Source organism: Mauremys reevesii, linkage group 7, assembly GCF_016161935.1.
Source record: "Mauremys reevesii isolate NIE-2019 linkage group 7, ASM1616193v1, whole genome shotgun sequence".
In the NCBI taxonomy this organism is placed as follows: Eukaryota; Metazoa; Chordata; order Testudines; family Geoemydidae; genus Mauremys; species Mauremys reevesii.
In genome coordinates this window covers 94,086,857-94,100,176 of record NC_052629.1, presented here as the reverse complement: position 1 = coordinate 94,100,176, position 13,320 = coordinate 94,086,857, and the positions used below count along the sequence as shown (strand labels likewise).

Genomic DNA, 13,320 nt, shown 5'->3' with positions numbered 1-13,320 from the left:
TCTCATCCCACACATGGGGGACACAGGAAAGGGGGGTGCTCCAACACATTCACCCACAGCCATATTCTGCACGCACAGAAACCACGGGAGGTGCATGTTTCACATGGCATGCTCACTCATATACACACACGGAATACTCAGGAAGCACATCATGCATCCAACATGCTTACACACAGATGTGCTACACGAGCCAAACACACAGGAGAGGCACGTTCCATGCAAAACATTCACCCACAAGCAGGGGGGAATGCACAGAAAACACGCAGGAGGGCTATATTCCACATGGCACATTTGCACACCTATTCTTTACCCACACAATGCATGGGAGGCGAGTGTCTGTGTGCACTGACAGGTGGGCAGCCCCCCATGCCCAGTGGCACAGGTTCTACACCCCCCGCGCACACGATACCTAGGCTGCTGTGCCCATACTATTGTCTGTGCAAACCAAGTGCCTCCCCTATAACGTAACTCACCCTGCCATTATGCCCCCTGCCTCTTCACCAGTGGGAGGGGGAGGCTGCAGCACCCAAGTCCTCACCCCTCTCTTCGGCAATTCCCCGTTCTGAGCAGACACAGCATCAAGTCACCATGCTGCTAAATCTTATCTCCCCAGCACAGATGCCTGTCCGTCCCCCACACTGCAGCACATAGCACCAGGGGGTGCCAGGACACACACACACACACACACACACACACACACACACACACACACACACACACACACACACACAGAGTCTGTACCCCCGCACACACACAAAGTCAGTGCACGCACACAATTTGTAACCCCCGAAAAGACACACACACACACACAGACAGCTGCGCCCCTACACAACCCCAGGGAGACAGCCAGTCACACACACACACACACACACACAAGGCCAGTCACTTTCTTCCCATTAAGCCACCGAGGGACAAAATGGTGGCAGCATACAAGAACAGACTGACACACAAACACCCACCCACACAAACTCACACAGGCGCTGTGTGACGACACAGCAGCAGACTAGAAGCGGGGGAGGGGGGAGATACAAGCAGGGACACATCATCCCCCCAAAGAGTTAGTCCCATTCCCCTCTCACACACACTGCATTCAGGCTCCACTAGAGAAACACAACGTCCCCCTGCTCGTGACACGGGCACAATCACACTCTAGGGAAGCAGCCCCCAGAGTGCCCAGCCCTCACCCTGAAACACAACCTGCTCCACCAACCAGCAACACCCACTCCTCTCCCAGAGCTGGACTAGAACCCAGGAGTTCTGGCTCCCAGCTCTAAGCCCACTCTTGCATGGAGTGGGGGGACATGGTCTCGGGGTGGGGGTAGGCAGCATGATCTCCGTGGGTGGATGTGGGGGCGCGCTGAAGCAGGGTCTCTGCAATGGGGGCAAAAGAGAGCACGTTAGAGGGGAGCATGGTCTCTAAGCTGGTTTATCTCAAGATGGCTGCTCAGGGACAAGCCTCACACAGTGACTGAGGGCGAGGAGGCAGAGAAAATACAGGCAAGAGGTTTCCCCTCACAGGTCCCCTGAGCCTCCCAAGCTCCCCAACACACACCCACGGCTTCCCTCAGGCCCTGGGAACCCTGCAACTGCCAACCCCTCTCCTTTGCCCATTATTTACTGCGGCACTCAGCCAGCCAGCTGCCAGGGGGATTGTGGGAAAGGAGCAGGGAGCCATTGGCTGGATTCCCCCCATGCTTGGGGACTCCTGGGTCTGCTTGCAAAACGGGTACTATCTACACCCCAACTCATCCAGTCCCAAACTCTCCTCCCTGGAGCACACCAGCCCACTGGGGGTCAGCCTCCCAAGCCCAGCCCCCTATGGGCCCAGAGCCCTCCCATTCCCATACACAAATCTCCCCTGCCCTCCATACATACTCCAGCACAGCACAGCACCCATTCCGCATGCCGCACTGCCCCTGTGTTCTGGGAAGACCCTACAGTAACAGACTTGGGAGGGTAGTCGCAGTGCTTCTGGAGACCCTACAGTAATACACCAGCTCACACAGCTCCAGCACACCCAGGAGACCCTACAATAACACACCTGCCAATGCAATACGAGATGGGATTTGGAGAGAGAAATGGCTGCTGCCCTGAGCTCCCAGCTGAGGTTCAGCATGAATGGAAAAAACGAATTTACCCAGCAGGCAGAGAGCCAGGGACAGAGGGGGCGGAGAATGGGATATGGGGCCTTTCCTCTGTGGCGCGGGGCACCTGCTATGACCCAGTCCCAGTGTGTGTGTAGGAACTGACTGGAGAGCTCTGGGGGAAAAGAGGAATGAGGGGCAGAGTGTGTGTGTGGGGGGAGGGGGGGTCTGGAGAGCAGTGTGTGGGAATGAGGTGCCGGGGATATTTATACAGGCATCCCTCACGTAGTGCTGAGATGCAGATGCCTGTGGAGTGGGCTGCAGGGTCATTTATGCTGGGATCCCTTGCCCAGCACTGAGATGCAGCCCCCCGCACAGGAGTTGTTCATAAATGGATCCTGTGGGGGAGGGGGCAGGGTTTGGAGTTGCACTCCCTAGATACTCTGGGATGCCTTCTTGGCCCTGCTAACTGGGCGAGGGGATGGGGAGATGGGTTGGGGGGCCAGGTTCCCCCATGGGGATCAGGTGCCTTTCCCATCTGGGACCACAACTGAGAAATCAAATATACAACACACACCCCTCACAGACACAGCTTGTATTTACAAGCAACACAACACACATCAACATCCAACAGAGCACACATATACACAGGGCAGGTGCAAGGATGTTTTGTGCCCTAGGTGAAACTTCCACCTTGCGCCTCCCCCCACGAGCCCTGTGGCAGCTCTCTGCCCCCCCCCCTCCACCCTAAGGCGCCCCCCCTCGCAGCAGCAGCTCCCCACCCAACCCCGCCCTGAGGCGCTCCCCCCCGCCCGGGGAGCCGTGCGGCAGCTCCCCGCCCCAGCTCACCTCTGCTCCACCTCCTCCCCTGAGCACATCACCCCGCTCTGCTTCTCTCCCTCCCAGGCATGCGGTGCCAAAGCAGAGCGGGGCAGTGTGCTCAGGGGAGGAGGCGGAGCAGAGGGGAGCTGGGGCAGGGAGCGGTTCCCCTGCATGCCGCAACCTCCTTACTTGCTGCAGGCAACCCTCTCCATGCACTCCTGCCCCAGGTCCCTCTGCCTAAATGCCAATGACGACCAGGGCAGCTGAAGATCCGGCCGCCGCAGTCGCTGCCAAAGGACCCGAAATGCCGCCCCCCAAATGCTAGCACCCTAGGCGACCGCCTAGGTCGCCTAATGGGTTGCACCGGCCCTGCATACACATTGTACTTACACACACACACGTGCCCCATACACACACACCCCACTCACACACTCTGAGCACGTACACCACTCATGCACTCTGCACACACACACACCACCAAAGCACTCTGCATAGACACACACACCACTTGCACTCTGAGCATGCACACACCACTCATGCACTCAGAGAATGCACATGCACACCATTCACACACACTGAGCATACACACACACCACTCGCACTCTGAACACGCACACACACACAGTGCTCGTGCATGCTCACTGTACACACATTCACAATGCAGTCATACATACCATATACCCACCCCACACCTCCCACATGCACTCACATCTGCACACAACCTCCACAGACTCACCTCCATGCACTGCTCTTATCACACAGCACACACGCACTGTACTGACACACCAAAGCACCCTGCCCACTTTAACTCCCCGTGCAACCCATCCCCCAATTACTGTATGGGGGACAGACAAGGGCAACACCCCCTCCCCATACCACCCCTCTCCCTGGTCTCTTAGACAAGCTCCACAAAAATCACAATCAAATCAAGGTCACAACCCTGCCTCCAAATGCCAAGGCTACGTCCACAAGCGAGACAACCCCTCAAGGAGTAGGGAGAAAGGGGATGGTCCAGAGCCCAGGGAGGAGGGGCTTGGGGGCAGGAAGGAGGGTGGGAAGGCCTCAGAAGTGGGCGTGCCTTCTAATTTGTGTGTTGCAGTCTATTCCACCCCCAGGGCAGGATCGCCCCCTACAGACTATTCCAGTCTAGGAGAGCAGTGGGCTGTGTTTGTGGGGATTGGGAAGCTCTCCATCCCAATATCTCCATTCTGATCCAGTCCTTCCCCAACCCCCTCGGTCACGTACAGGATCCAACACATACCCCCACCCCGCCCCAGCGACAAAGCGGTGTATGACCCCTCCTCGTGTGGGGCAAACAGCCACAGAGACAGACTGCTATTACTGTGCTCTTACCCCCCACACTGAGACAAACCCTGGAGGGCTGGGGGGACCCCAAGACAACTGGCGATGCCTGGCTGTAGAGGCAACCCCGAGACAGACATCCTGGCAGTAAGTGACCACTTGGGATCCAATTCACCATCATGTAGGGAGAGCACAGAGCTAGGACGCTGTTGCAACGAACACAGGGGAACCCCAACCCAGTCACCCAGGAGCCCCCCAAGTCCAGGCACTTCTCAATGGACCCCCACAGGGCGCGGGAGCAGGAAATAGCGCCCCCCCATAGCAAGACATTAATTTGCTTCTTGTATCATGGCCCCAACCCACGCCATCCACAGCCAGCATAGAGAACGCAAAGGGGTCACTCACCTTCCATCGTGTGCTCTTCTGCCAGAGACACCCCCACAGATGCAGACAGACAGACACACAGAGAGAGAAAGAGAGGGAGTTAGTGAAGGGGGGGCCAGGCCACCAGCATAGGCACACACTTATAGATAACTGGGTAAAGAGACCATAGGGGGCAATGCTGCCCCCCGGGGGAGGGGATAGACCATAGGGGGCCATGCTGCCCCTGGTGGGCAGGGATAGACGGTAGGGGGCCACGCTGCCCCTGGTGGGCGGGGATAGACAATAGGGGGCCAAGCTGCCCCGGGGAAGGGGGAAATAGGCTGGAGCAGCACAGTATGCTGTGTTCTCCAATCCCCCAGTCTTGCCCCCCAGTTTCCCCACTGTGGGCTTCTTCCCCAGGGCAGTGGGCAGGACGGGAGCCAAAGGACCATGGTGGGGATCTCCATGCAGAGCCCTCACTCTGGCCCCCAGACTCCCCAGGATTGGGTTGGCAGGGTCTGGGGTCCCAGTTTACAGACACTAAATCTCCCTCCCCACCCCACCACAGTGCCAGAGACATTGGGGAAAGGACTTAGCGGGGGGGAGGGGTGACAGGCCAAACCAATCATAACAGGACAAGATCTGTGCAAGCCAATGCCCCCGGTGCCCCTCACCCCACCCACATCCCCGGCTATCACAGCCTGGGCTCCACACCCAGCTCTGCCAGTGCCCCTCACCCCCACCCACAGCCCCAGTCATCCCAGCCTGGGCTCCACACCCAGCTCTGCCAGTGCCCCTCACCCCTAGCTCTCTCAACATGGACCCATCCCAGCTCCCTTCCCCCTTGCAGTGCTGAAAACCCCAACCCCTGCTGGTGATCCCACTCCCTGACTCCAGCCCCACATGGTACCCTGGGAGCCCACAGAGCGGAGGTGGGGGCTATTTTGAAGGAGATGGGTTTCATAGATTCTAGGACTGGAAGGGACCTCAAGAGGTCATCGAGTCCAGTCCCCTGCCCTCATGGCAGGACCAAATACTGTCTAGACCATCCCTGACAGACATTTATCTAACCTACTCTTAAATATCTCCAGAGATGGAGATTCCACAACCTCCCTAGGCAATTTATTGCAGTGTTTAACCACCCTGACAGTTAGGAACTTTTTCCTAATTTCCAACCTAAACCTCCCTTGCTGCATTTTAAGCCCATTGTTTCTTGTTCTATCCTTAGAGGCTAAGATGAACACGTTTTCTTCCTCCTTATGACACCCTTTTAGATTCCTGAAAACTGCTATCATGTGCCCTCTGTCTTCTCTTTTCCAAACTAAACAAACACCTTTTCATGTTCTCTGTATGTATAAATATCCCCTGAAACCAATTCTTTCAGCCTTTCTTCATAGGTCATGTTCTCAAGACCTTTAATCATTCTTGTTGCTCTTCTTTGGACCCTCTCCAATTTCTCCAAATCTTTCTTGAAATGCGGTGCCCAGAACTGGACACAATACTCCAGTTGAGGCCTAACCAGCGCAGAGTAGAGCAGAAGAATGACTTCTCATGTCTTGCTCACAACACACCTTTAATGCATCCCAGAATCACGTTTGCTTTTTTTGCAACAGCATCACACTGTTGACTCATATTTAGCTTGTGGTCCACTATAACCCCTAGATCCCTTTCTGCCATACTCCTTCCTAGACAGTCTCTTCCCATTCTGTATGTGTGAAACTGATTGTTCCTTCCTAAGAGGAGCACTTTGCATTTGTCTTTGTTAAACTTCATCCTGTTTACCTCAGACCATTTCTCCAATTTGTTGATTGGGCTAGATTCAGAAGCTGCCTTTGATCTGCGGGAGGAGCCCCGTCCTTGGCTGGGATGTGAGCCCTGCACAGAAGGACCTTTTGATGATGTAAACACCTGGCTGAGCTGCTTTGGTGGGGCTACACAGTAGGCGGGAGCCATGAGCTCACTCATCTTCACGGGTGCCCTCCCTGGGAAAGGGCCAGGACTCCTGGGTTCTATTCCCAGCTCATGGGGAGTGGTGTCTAGTGGTTAGAGCAAGGGGTGGGGCTGAGCCAGGATTCCTGGGTTCTCTCTCTAGCTTTGGGGAGGGAGTAGGATCCAGTGGGTGAGTGTAGAGGGCCAGGTCTGGAAGCAGAATGCCTGGGTTTGACCCTTGGGCTTTGCACAGAGCTCAATATAGGACAGACACTTTCTACTGCAACTAAATGTTTTGTGACCAACCTTTATTATTTCTTTAGTCCTTTCCTAACCATTCCCAGACTCACTGAGTGAGGAAGCATGAGGCCTTCTGGCACCAGGGCTGGGATGGCAGAGGGCTGCAGGTGTGCACTGAGGAGCACTGGCAGAGCTGGGGGGGAAGCCCAGGGCTGGGTTAGTAGTGGGCTGCAGGTCAGGACCAGAGGGCATCAGCAGGCCTGGGGATGGAGTCCTGTGCTGGGATAGCAGGCGCTGCAGACTCAGGCAGGCCTCACCTTGTGACCACGAGGGATGGAGTTTGGGGGCCTGCTGAAGGAAGGCCGTGTCTGAACAGAGTGTGACCAGCCGCGCCCCCCAGACACAACACATGGGGCAGGGCCCAAGGCTCCCACCCCTCAGAACAACCCTTCCCCTCCTACAGAACAGAGCCAAACCAACAAGTAAAGCAATTCATAACAACGGACTAAGGCAAGGAGCTCACAGCCAATAACTGGGGCCAACAGGCTAACCGCAGAGCCCTCCCCCCTTCCACGCTGGCACCGATGGACCCACCTCCAGCTGTCAGAACCAGGGACAGCAGCCAAAACAGCTGAGGGAGAGCGACACAGCTCCTCCGGTGCCCTCAATCATAACCCACAGCCCCCTGCCATCAGGAGTGGCACCAGAGTTTCTGGCGCCCTAGGCAGAATTCAGGGGGCGGCATTCTGTGTGCTCCCCACGGGGCGCGTGGGAGCTTCCGGTTCCGCTCCCATCGTGCCGCCGAAAAAGGACCCTCCACCGAAATGCCGTAGGCGACAGCGGCAGTCATTGAGCTGCTCAATTGCCTGCCGCTGTTTTCCGCGGCACGTCGGCAGAAGGTCCTTCTTCGGCGGCGCAACGGGAGCGGAACCGGAAGCTCCTGTGCGCCCCGTGGGGAGCGCACAAAATGCCACCCCCGAATCCTGGCGCCCTAGGCGACCGCCTAGGGTTGCCTAATGGAAGCGCCGGCCCTGCCTGCCATCCGAGCCCAGACCTCATCCGCCAGAGCCCTACCAGTGACCCTCAATCCCAGGCCTGGGCTCCCGCCTCCCCACAGCCCTGCCAGCCCCCACAATCCTGACCTGCAGCCCACTGTGATCCCAGCTCTGGACTTCCCCCCATATCTTTGTTGGTGCCCCTCAGTCCTGACCCACACATACCGATCCCGCGACACACACACTCACACTCACACTCTGCTCTCCATAAAATGGGGCAGAGTCAGGAATGCTCCGCCCAGGTCTCCCCACACCTGCCTTTGCTCCCTCCAGTGGCTGCACTCCCACCAGCTGTTCCCAGGGACTGATCACCCCTTGCCCCATGCAACATTATTAACTCTGTATGCAAACGGTCGGGGGGGCAGGGGGGAAGGCTCAAGCGTGGCTCTGTGCTCTCTTCCCCCACAGCCAGGTGCTGGGGTTGTGACAAGAAGTCTGCTGGGTCAGTGTGTTGGAGGAGGGGTCATTCTCTTCCAGACCCCTCTGTCAAGGGGGGGCTGCGGTGGAGTAAGTGCTTAGAGTCTCCCAATGCACCCCCCAGCATCCCCCAGATACCTCCCACAACAGACACCCCAATGCACCCCACATACCATCCAGACACCGCAGATATCTCTCACCACAGACACCCCAATGCACCCCATATACCCCCACCAGACACCCCAATGCATCCCAGATACCCCCACTAGAGACCCCAATGCCCGCAACTCTGTGCATGGCAGAGTGGGGAGGGGTACCAAGGCACCAGGCCCCTCTGGATCCTCCTTAGTGATAACTGAGCAAAATGAGCAGGGCGGGTGGCAAGAGCTGGTTTCCATGGCAACCCCAAACAAAAGGCTGGCCAGGATGACATGGGCTCTAACACATGGCGGGAGGAGGATGGAAAAAAGGAGGCATCCCCAACCAAATCTACTCCTCCCCTGTCACCCTAGGGGGAGCCAGGACTCCTGGGTTCTATCCTCAGTCCTGGGCAGAGAGTGGGGCCTAGTGGGCGCTTGGGAGCTAGGACACCTGGGTCCCAGCATGACCTGGGATGAGACCCTTCCCCTCTCCATGTTGTGCAGGATGCTCTGTGGGAGGGAAGGGGCCATTCTCCCCATGGGGGCCAGGCATTGCAGGGAGCAGCCCTTGCTGGGAGACCAGCACCCCCTGCCCCTAGAAGCCTGACTGTTCCAATGGGTCAGCACCTGCACACCAGGCTCTGTGCCAGCCTCAGACTCTGCTCCCTGCCCCACCGCACGCCCTGCTGGGCAAGGGGGAAACTTGGGGAAGGGCAGCAGGGATGATCCAGTGAGTCTGGGGGCTTGAAACAGCCATCGAATGTGGAAGGCCAGGGTGGGGCAATGGGGCACATTGGGGCGAGGGAGAAAGGAGGAGACAGCGACTCTAGGCATGCACATGTGGGTCTACCGCTGCCTGTAGGTCTGCCGGGGGGGTGGGCACGTATCTGTCTGTGGGTCTGCGGGCTGTGTGTATCTGTCTGCGGGCTGTGTGTATCTGTCTGCGGATCTGCAAAGTGTGCATGCCACATGTGAATGGGTCAGTTCAGGAGCGGATTTACCATTAAACAAACCGTGCGGCGGCACAGGGCCCAAACGATAGGGTGGCCCCCAAAATGCAGGACAAATATCTGACAACCTGCCCCTGAGTCCTGGCCAGCGGCACAGCAGGGCTCAGGCAGGCAGGCTGTTTGCATGCCATGGCTGGTGGCCCCACGTTGCTCCCGGCAGCAGCTGGCTTCTGGCACATCTCTGTGCGCCCCTTGTGGGGAAGGGGAGGAGGCAGCTCCGCATGCTGCCCCCACCCTGGGCAGTGCACAGAGACCCGCTGCCCTCCTCTCTGCAAGGGGCATATAGAGACGTGCCAGCAGCAGGGCTAAGGCGGCTCCCTGCCCGCTCTGTCTCCCTCCCTCCGCGCTGCTTCACTCCCGGAAGTGGCCAGCATGTCCCTGAGGCCCTGGAGGTGGGCAGAGAGTGTCTCCACGTGCTGCCCCCACCCTGAGCGCCAACTCCACAGCGCCCATTGGCTGGGAACTGCGGCCAATGGGAGCTGCAGGGACAGCACCTGCTGGCAGCGGTGCACAGAAATCCCTTGTCCCCCACTGCCTAGGAGATGCTGCCAGAGGGGTGTGTGCACCAGTTGCTTTGGCAGCCGCCCCACCCGAGGTAAGCGCCGCCCCCCGTCCCCCTCAGACACCCCAACTCCCTGCCCCAGCCAAGAGCCTGCACCCCACACTCAAACATCCTCCCAGAGCCTGCACCCCTCACCCCCTCCCACACCCCAGCCCCCTACCCCAGCCCAGAGCCCGCACCCAAACTCCCAGAGCCCACACTCCTCACCCCTCCTCCCACATCCCAACCCCCTGCCCCAGCCCAGAGCCTGCACCCAGCACTCAAACTTCCTCCCAGAATCCGCACCCCCTGCACTCCATCCTGCACCCTAACCCCCTGCCCCAATCAAGGTACCTCACTTTATTTTCATCTACTTCCCATTACTTATAATAGAGGAGGAGGAGGAGGAAGAAAAAAAGAATGAAAAACAGGGAGGAGATAAGAGAGAATGTTCTTTTTTTTGGCTGTGTCCTGGGGGGGGGGGGAAAATGAAGCTGCGCACAGGGCCCCACTAACTCTAAATCTGCCACTGGGTCAGTTTGTGGAATGTACATGGGTGTGTCCGTCTGCTGTGGGTCTGCGGGGTGTGTCTCTGCATGTAGGTCTGCGAAGCGGGGGTGTATCATCTCTCTGTAGGTCTGAATGGAGGGAGGGTCTGTCTGTGGGTCTGCAGGGTGTACATGCCATGTGTGCATGGATTGGTTTGTGGGGCGTGCGTGGGTCTGTAGAATGTACATGGGTCTGTCTGCCTACCTGTGGGTCTGCGGGGTATGCATGGCGTGTGTGCATGGGTCGGTTTGTGGGGCGTGCGTGGGTCTGTGGGCCTGCAGGCTGTGTGTGTGTGTCTGTCTGTCTATGGGTCTGCGGAATGCGTGCATGTCTGTCTGTCTGAGGTGTGGCCCCCTGCTGGCTTGGGCAGGAGCCGGGCTCTGGGCTCCCAGACAACCCGTCCCCAACATGGGGTTGGCACATGCCTCACATAGCAGCTGCCAGGCAGCCCATCAGCACAGCACAGCGCTGCACAGGGCAGCATCAGGACAGCAGCACACAGTATGTTCACTAGTGGGTGAGACAGGCAGAACAGTGGCACACATTGCTCACTAATAGTGCTCAAGGGCCCGTGCCCACTGCCCGCCCCATACAGGGGGAGGACGTGCAGTCCCCACACTCATGCCCTAGCAAGGCACACTGCTCCCCAGGGAGCCCTCTGGAGCCAACCGAGCAATGACAGACATTGGCCCAAACCTCTCTCAACATGTTCTAGAGCCCCCACCCCAGGGCGGAATCCAACCCCTCTAGTGTGCTCGAGCTTTGTTCTATGCTGCCACCCCAGGGCCGAATCCAACCCCTCTAGTGTGCTCGAGCTCTGTTCTATGCTGCCACCCCAGGGCCAAATCCAACCCCCTCCACTGTGCCCAAGACCTGTGCTAGAGCCCCCACACTAGGGCTGAATCTAGATCACCCTAAGGGAACCCATTTCAGGGCTGACCCTGACTCATACGAGATTCCCAGGCTACACGTGCTTCAAGTAAATGATGAACCACAGCCCCTCCCCGCAGTCATCCCCCCCCCACACACACACGGTGTTCCCACGCTGTGGGAATTCTCCACCGTGCACAATGATCAGAGCGATGATGCAGCACAAACATGGGCGGGGAGCTTGTGGTTCAGACGCTGGGTTGGGTTGTATCCCAGCTTTGCCACTGTCCCTTCCCCCCCCCAATGCCTCAGTTTCCCCTCCCACCCTTTATCTCTTCAGACTGTAAGCTCTTCAGGGCAGGGACCATCTCTCACTATATGTCTGTACAGCGCCCAAAAGGGGCCCCAATCTCAGCCGTGCAGGATCTGTGCAGTGCCTGTCCTGATCTCAGCCATGCGGGATCTGTGCAGTGCCTGTCCTGATCTCAGCCATGCGGGATCTGTGCAGTGCCTGTCCTGATCTCAGCCATGCAGGATCTGTGCAGTGCCTGTCCTGCTCGGGGCCCTGATCTCAGCCAGGGTCAGGGGTCTGTGCAGCACCCAGACCACCTGGGGCCCTGATCTCGGCCATGGGGGAAGGGGGTCTGTGTGGCCCCTGGCCTGTCGGGGGCCCCAATCTCAGCAGAGTGGGGGGTCTGAGAGACACCTCACCCTCCGGAGGCTCCGATCTCAGCAGGGGGATGGGGTGGTCCGTGTAGCACCCGGCCTGCTAGGGGCTCTGATCTCAGCCGGGGCAGGCAGACACTACTGCAATAAGATGACTCAGGAATTCTGTGTCATTCAGGGAGGCAAATATGGGCATTTTGTGCTGAACCCAACGCAGGGGGGAGGAGGGTTCGATTCCAAGTGAACCCCACCCCCACCTCCCCCCACTTACATGCAAAGGCAGATCCCAGCTTTCCCAGCGGCCTCCCTCCCTTGCACAGACACCCCTTGCTTTCCACACTGGCTCCACTGAGCGAGTTTCACACTCCCTGCCGGCTGCAGGCAGTGGCACAGCTGGTGGGGGGGGAGGACTCCTTAGCACCACCTGGTGGTGCCCAGCTGTTCAGCACAGGGTTCAGGCGGCACAAGCCATGCGGAAAAGCCATCCTCCCGGGGGGCATGCAGGCGGGGATGGGCAAGCTCTCTCCACATCCCGTCTCCTGGCAGCTCTTCACCAGCTGACCTTGGGCTGTCCTTGCAGAGGCAGAGACTGAGCGCGAATGGCTGGGCCCGGAGAGCCTCCCCCAACCCTCCGGAGAGAGACACGCTGGGGGGATCCAGGCCAGGCGGCGGCACAGCTCTGACCAAAGCACCACAGTCAGCGCTCCCCACATGTGAACAGTGCTAATAGGAGCAGGTGGGGGGCCCCGGGGAGAGGACGTCAGGGCCAGTGGCGGGAAAGAAAAGAATTGAAAAAATGGGAAAAAAAACAAAAAAAAAGGGAAGAGAAAGGATGAAAAATGTGAATGAATGAAAGAAAGAACGAGAAAAAGGGCAAAAAGGAGGAGAATAAAAGGATGTAAGAACGAGTAAGAATGGAAAGCAGAAACAGGAAAAGAAAGGAAAGATGACAGAAGAACGAATAAAAAAGGAAAAGAGCAAAAGAACGAAAGGATAAAAAGGAGAGAAACAAGGAATGAAAGAATGAGAAAGAATAAAAAAGAACAAATAAATGGAAAAAAGGAGGAAAAGAACAAAAAAGATGGAAAGGGAAACAAAATAATGAAGAAAAGAGGAATGCAAGCATGAGAAAGGAAGGGAAAGACATGAAGAAAAGAATGAATGGAAAAGTGAAAAAAATAAAAATCAACAGTGGTTTGGGCAGGGGGGTCAGCAGGGGGAAGTGGGGCAGAGCAGGGAGGTCAGGAACACGAGCTGAGTACAGGGAAAGGGGGACACCTCAAGGACTTGGCACCCTGTCCTAGCCCTGCGGCCCCTTCACTGCCCCTTCGT

General features: G+C 57.6%; 1 protein-coding gene across 13 annotated transcripts in view; it reads right to left on the bottom strand.

Annotated features, from left to right (window-relative positions):
• Positions 1-13,320, bottom strand: part of NRXN2 (neurexin 2) — a 305,022-nt gene that overhangs the window by 277,539 nt on the left and 14,163 nt on the right. For 12 of the 13 annotated variants that reach the window (XM_039547771.1, XM_039547772.1, XM_039547773.1 and 9 more), the window contains exon 2: positions 4,614-4,631. In XM_039547771.1, the coding sequence (XP_039403705.1) occupies positions 4,614-4,631 (18 nt within the window). The remainder of the gene's footprint in view (positions 1-4,613; positions 4,632-13,320) is intronic. The other variant, XM_039547774.1, reaches the window with a different exon arrangement.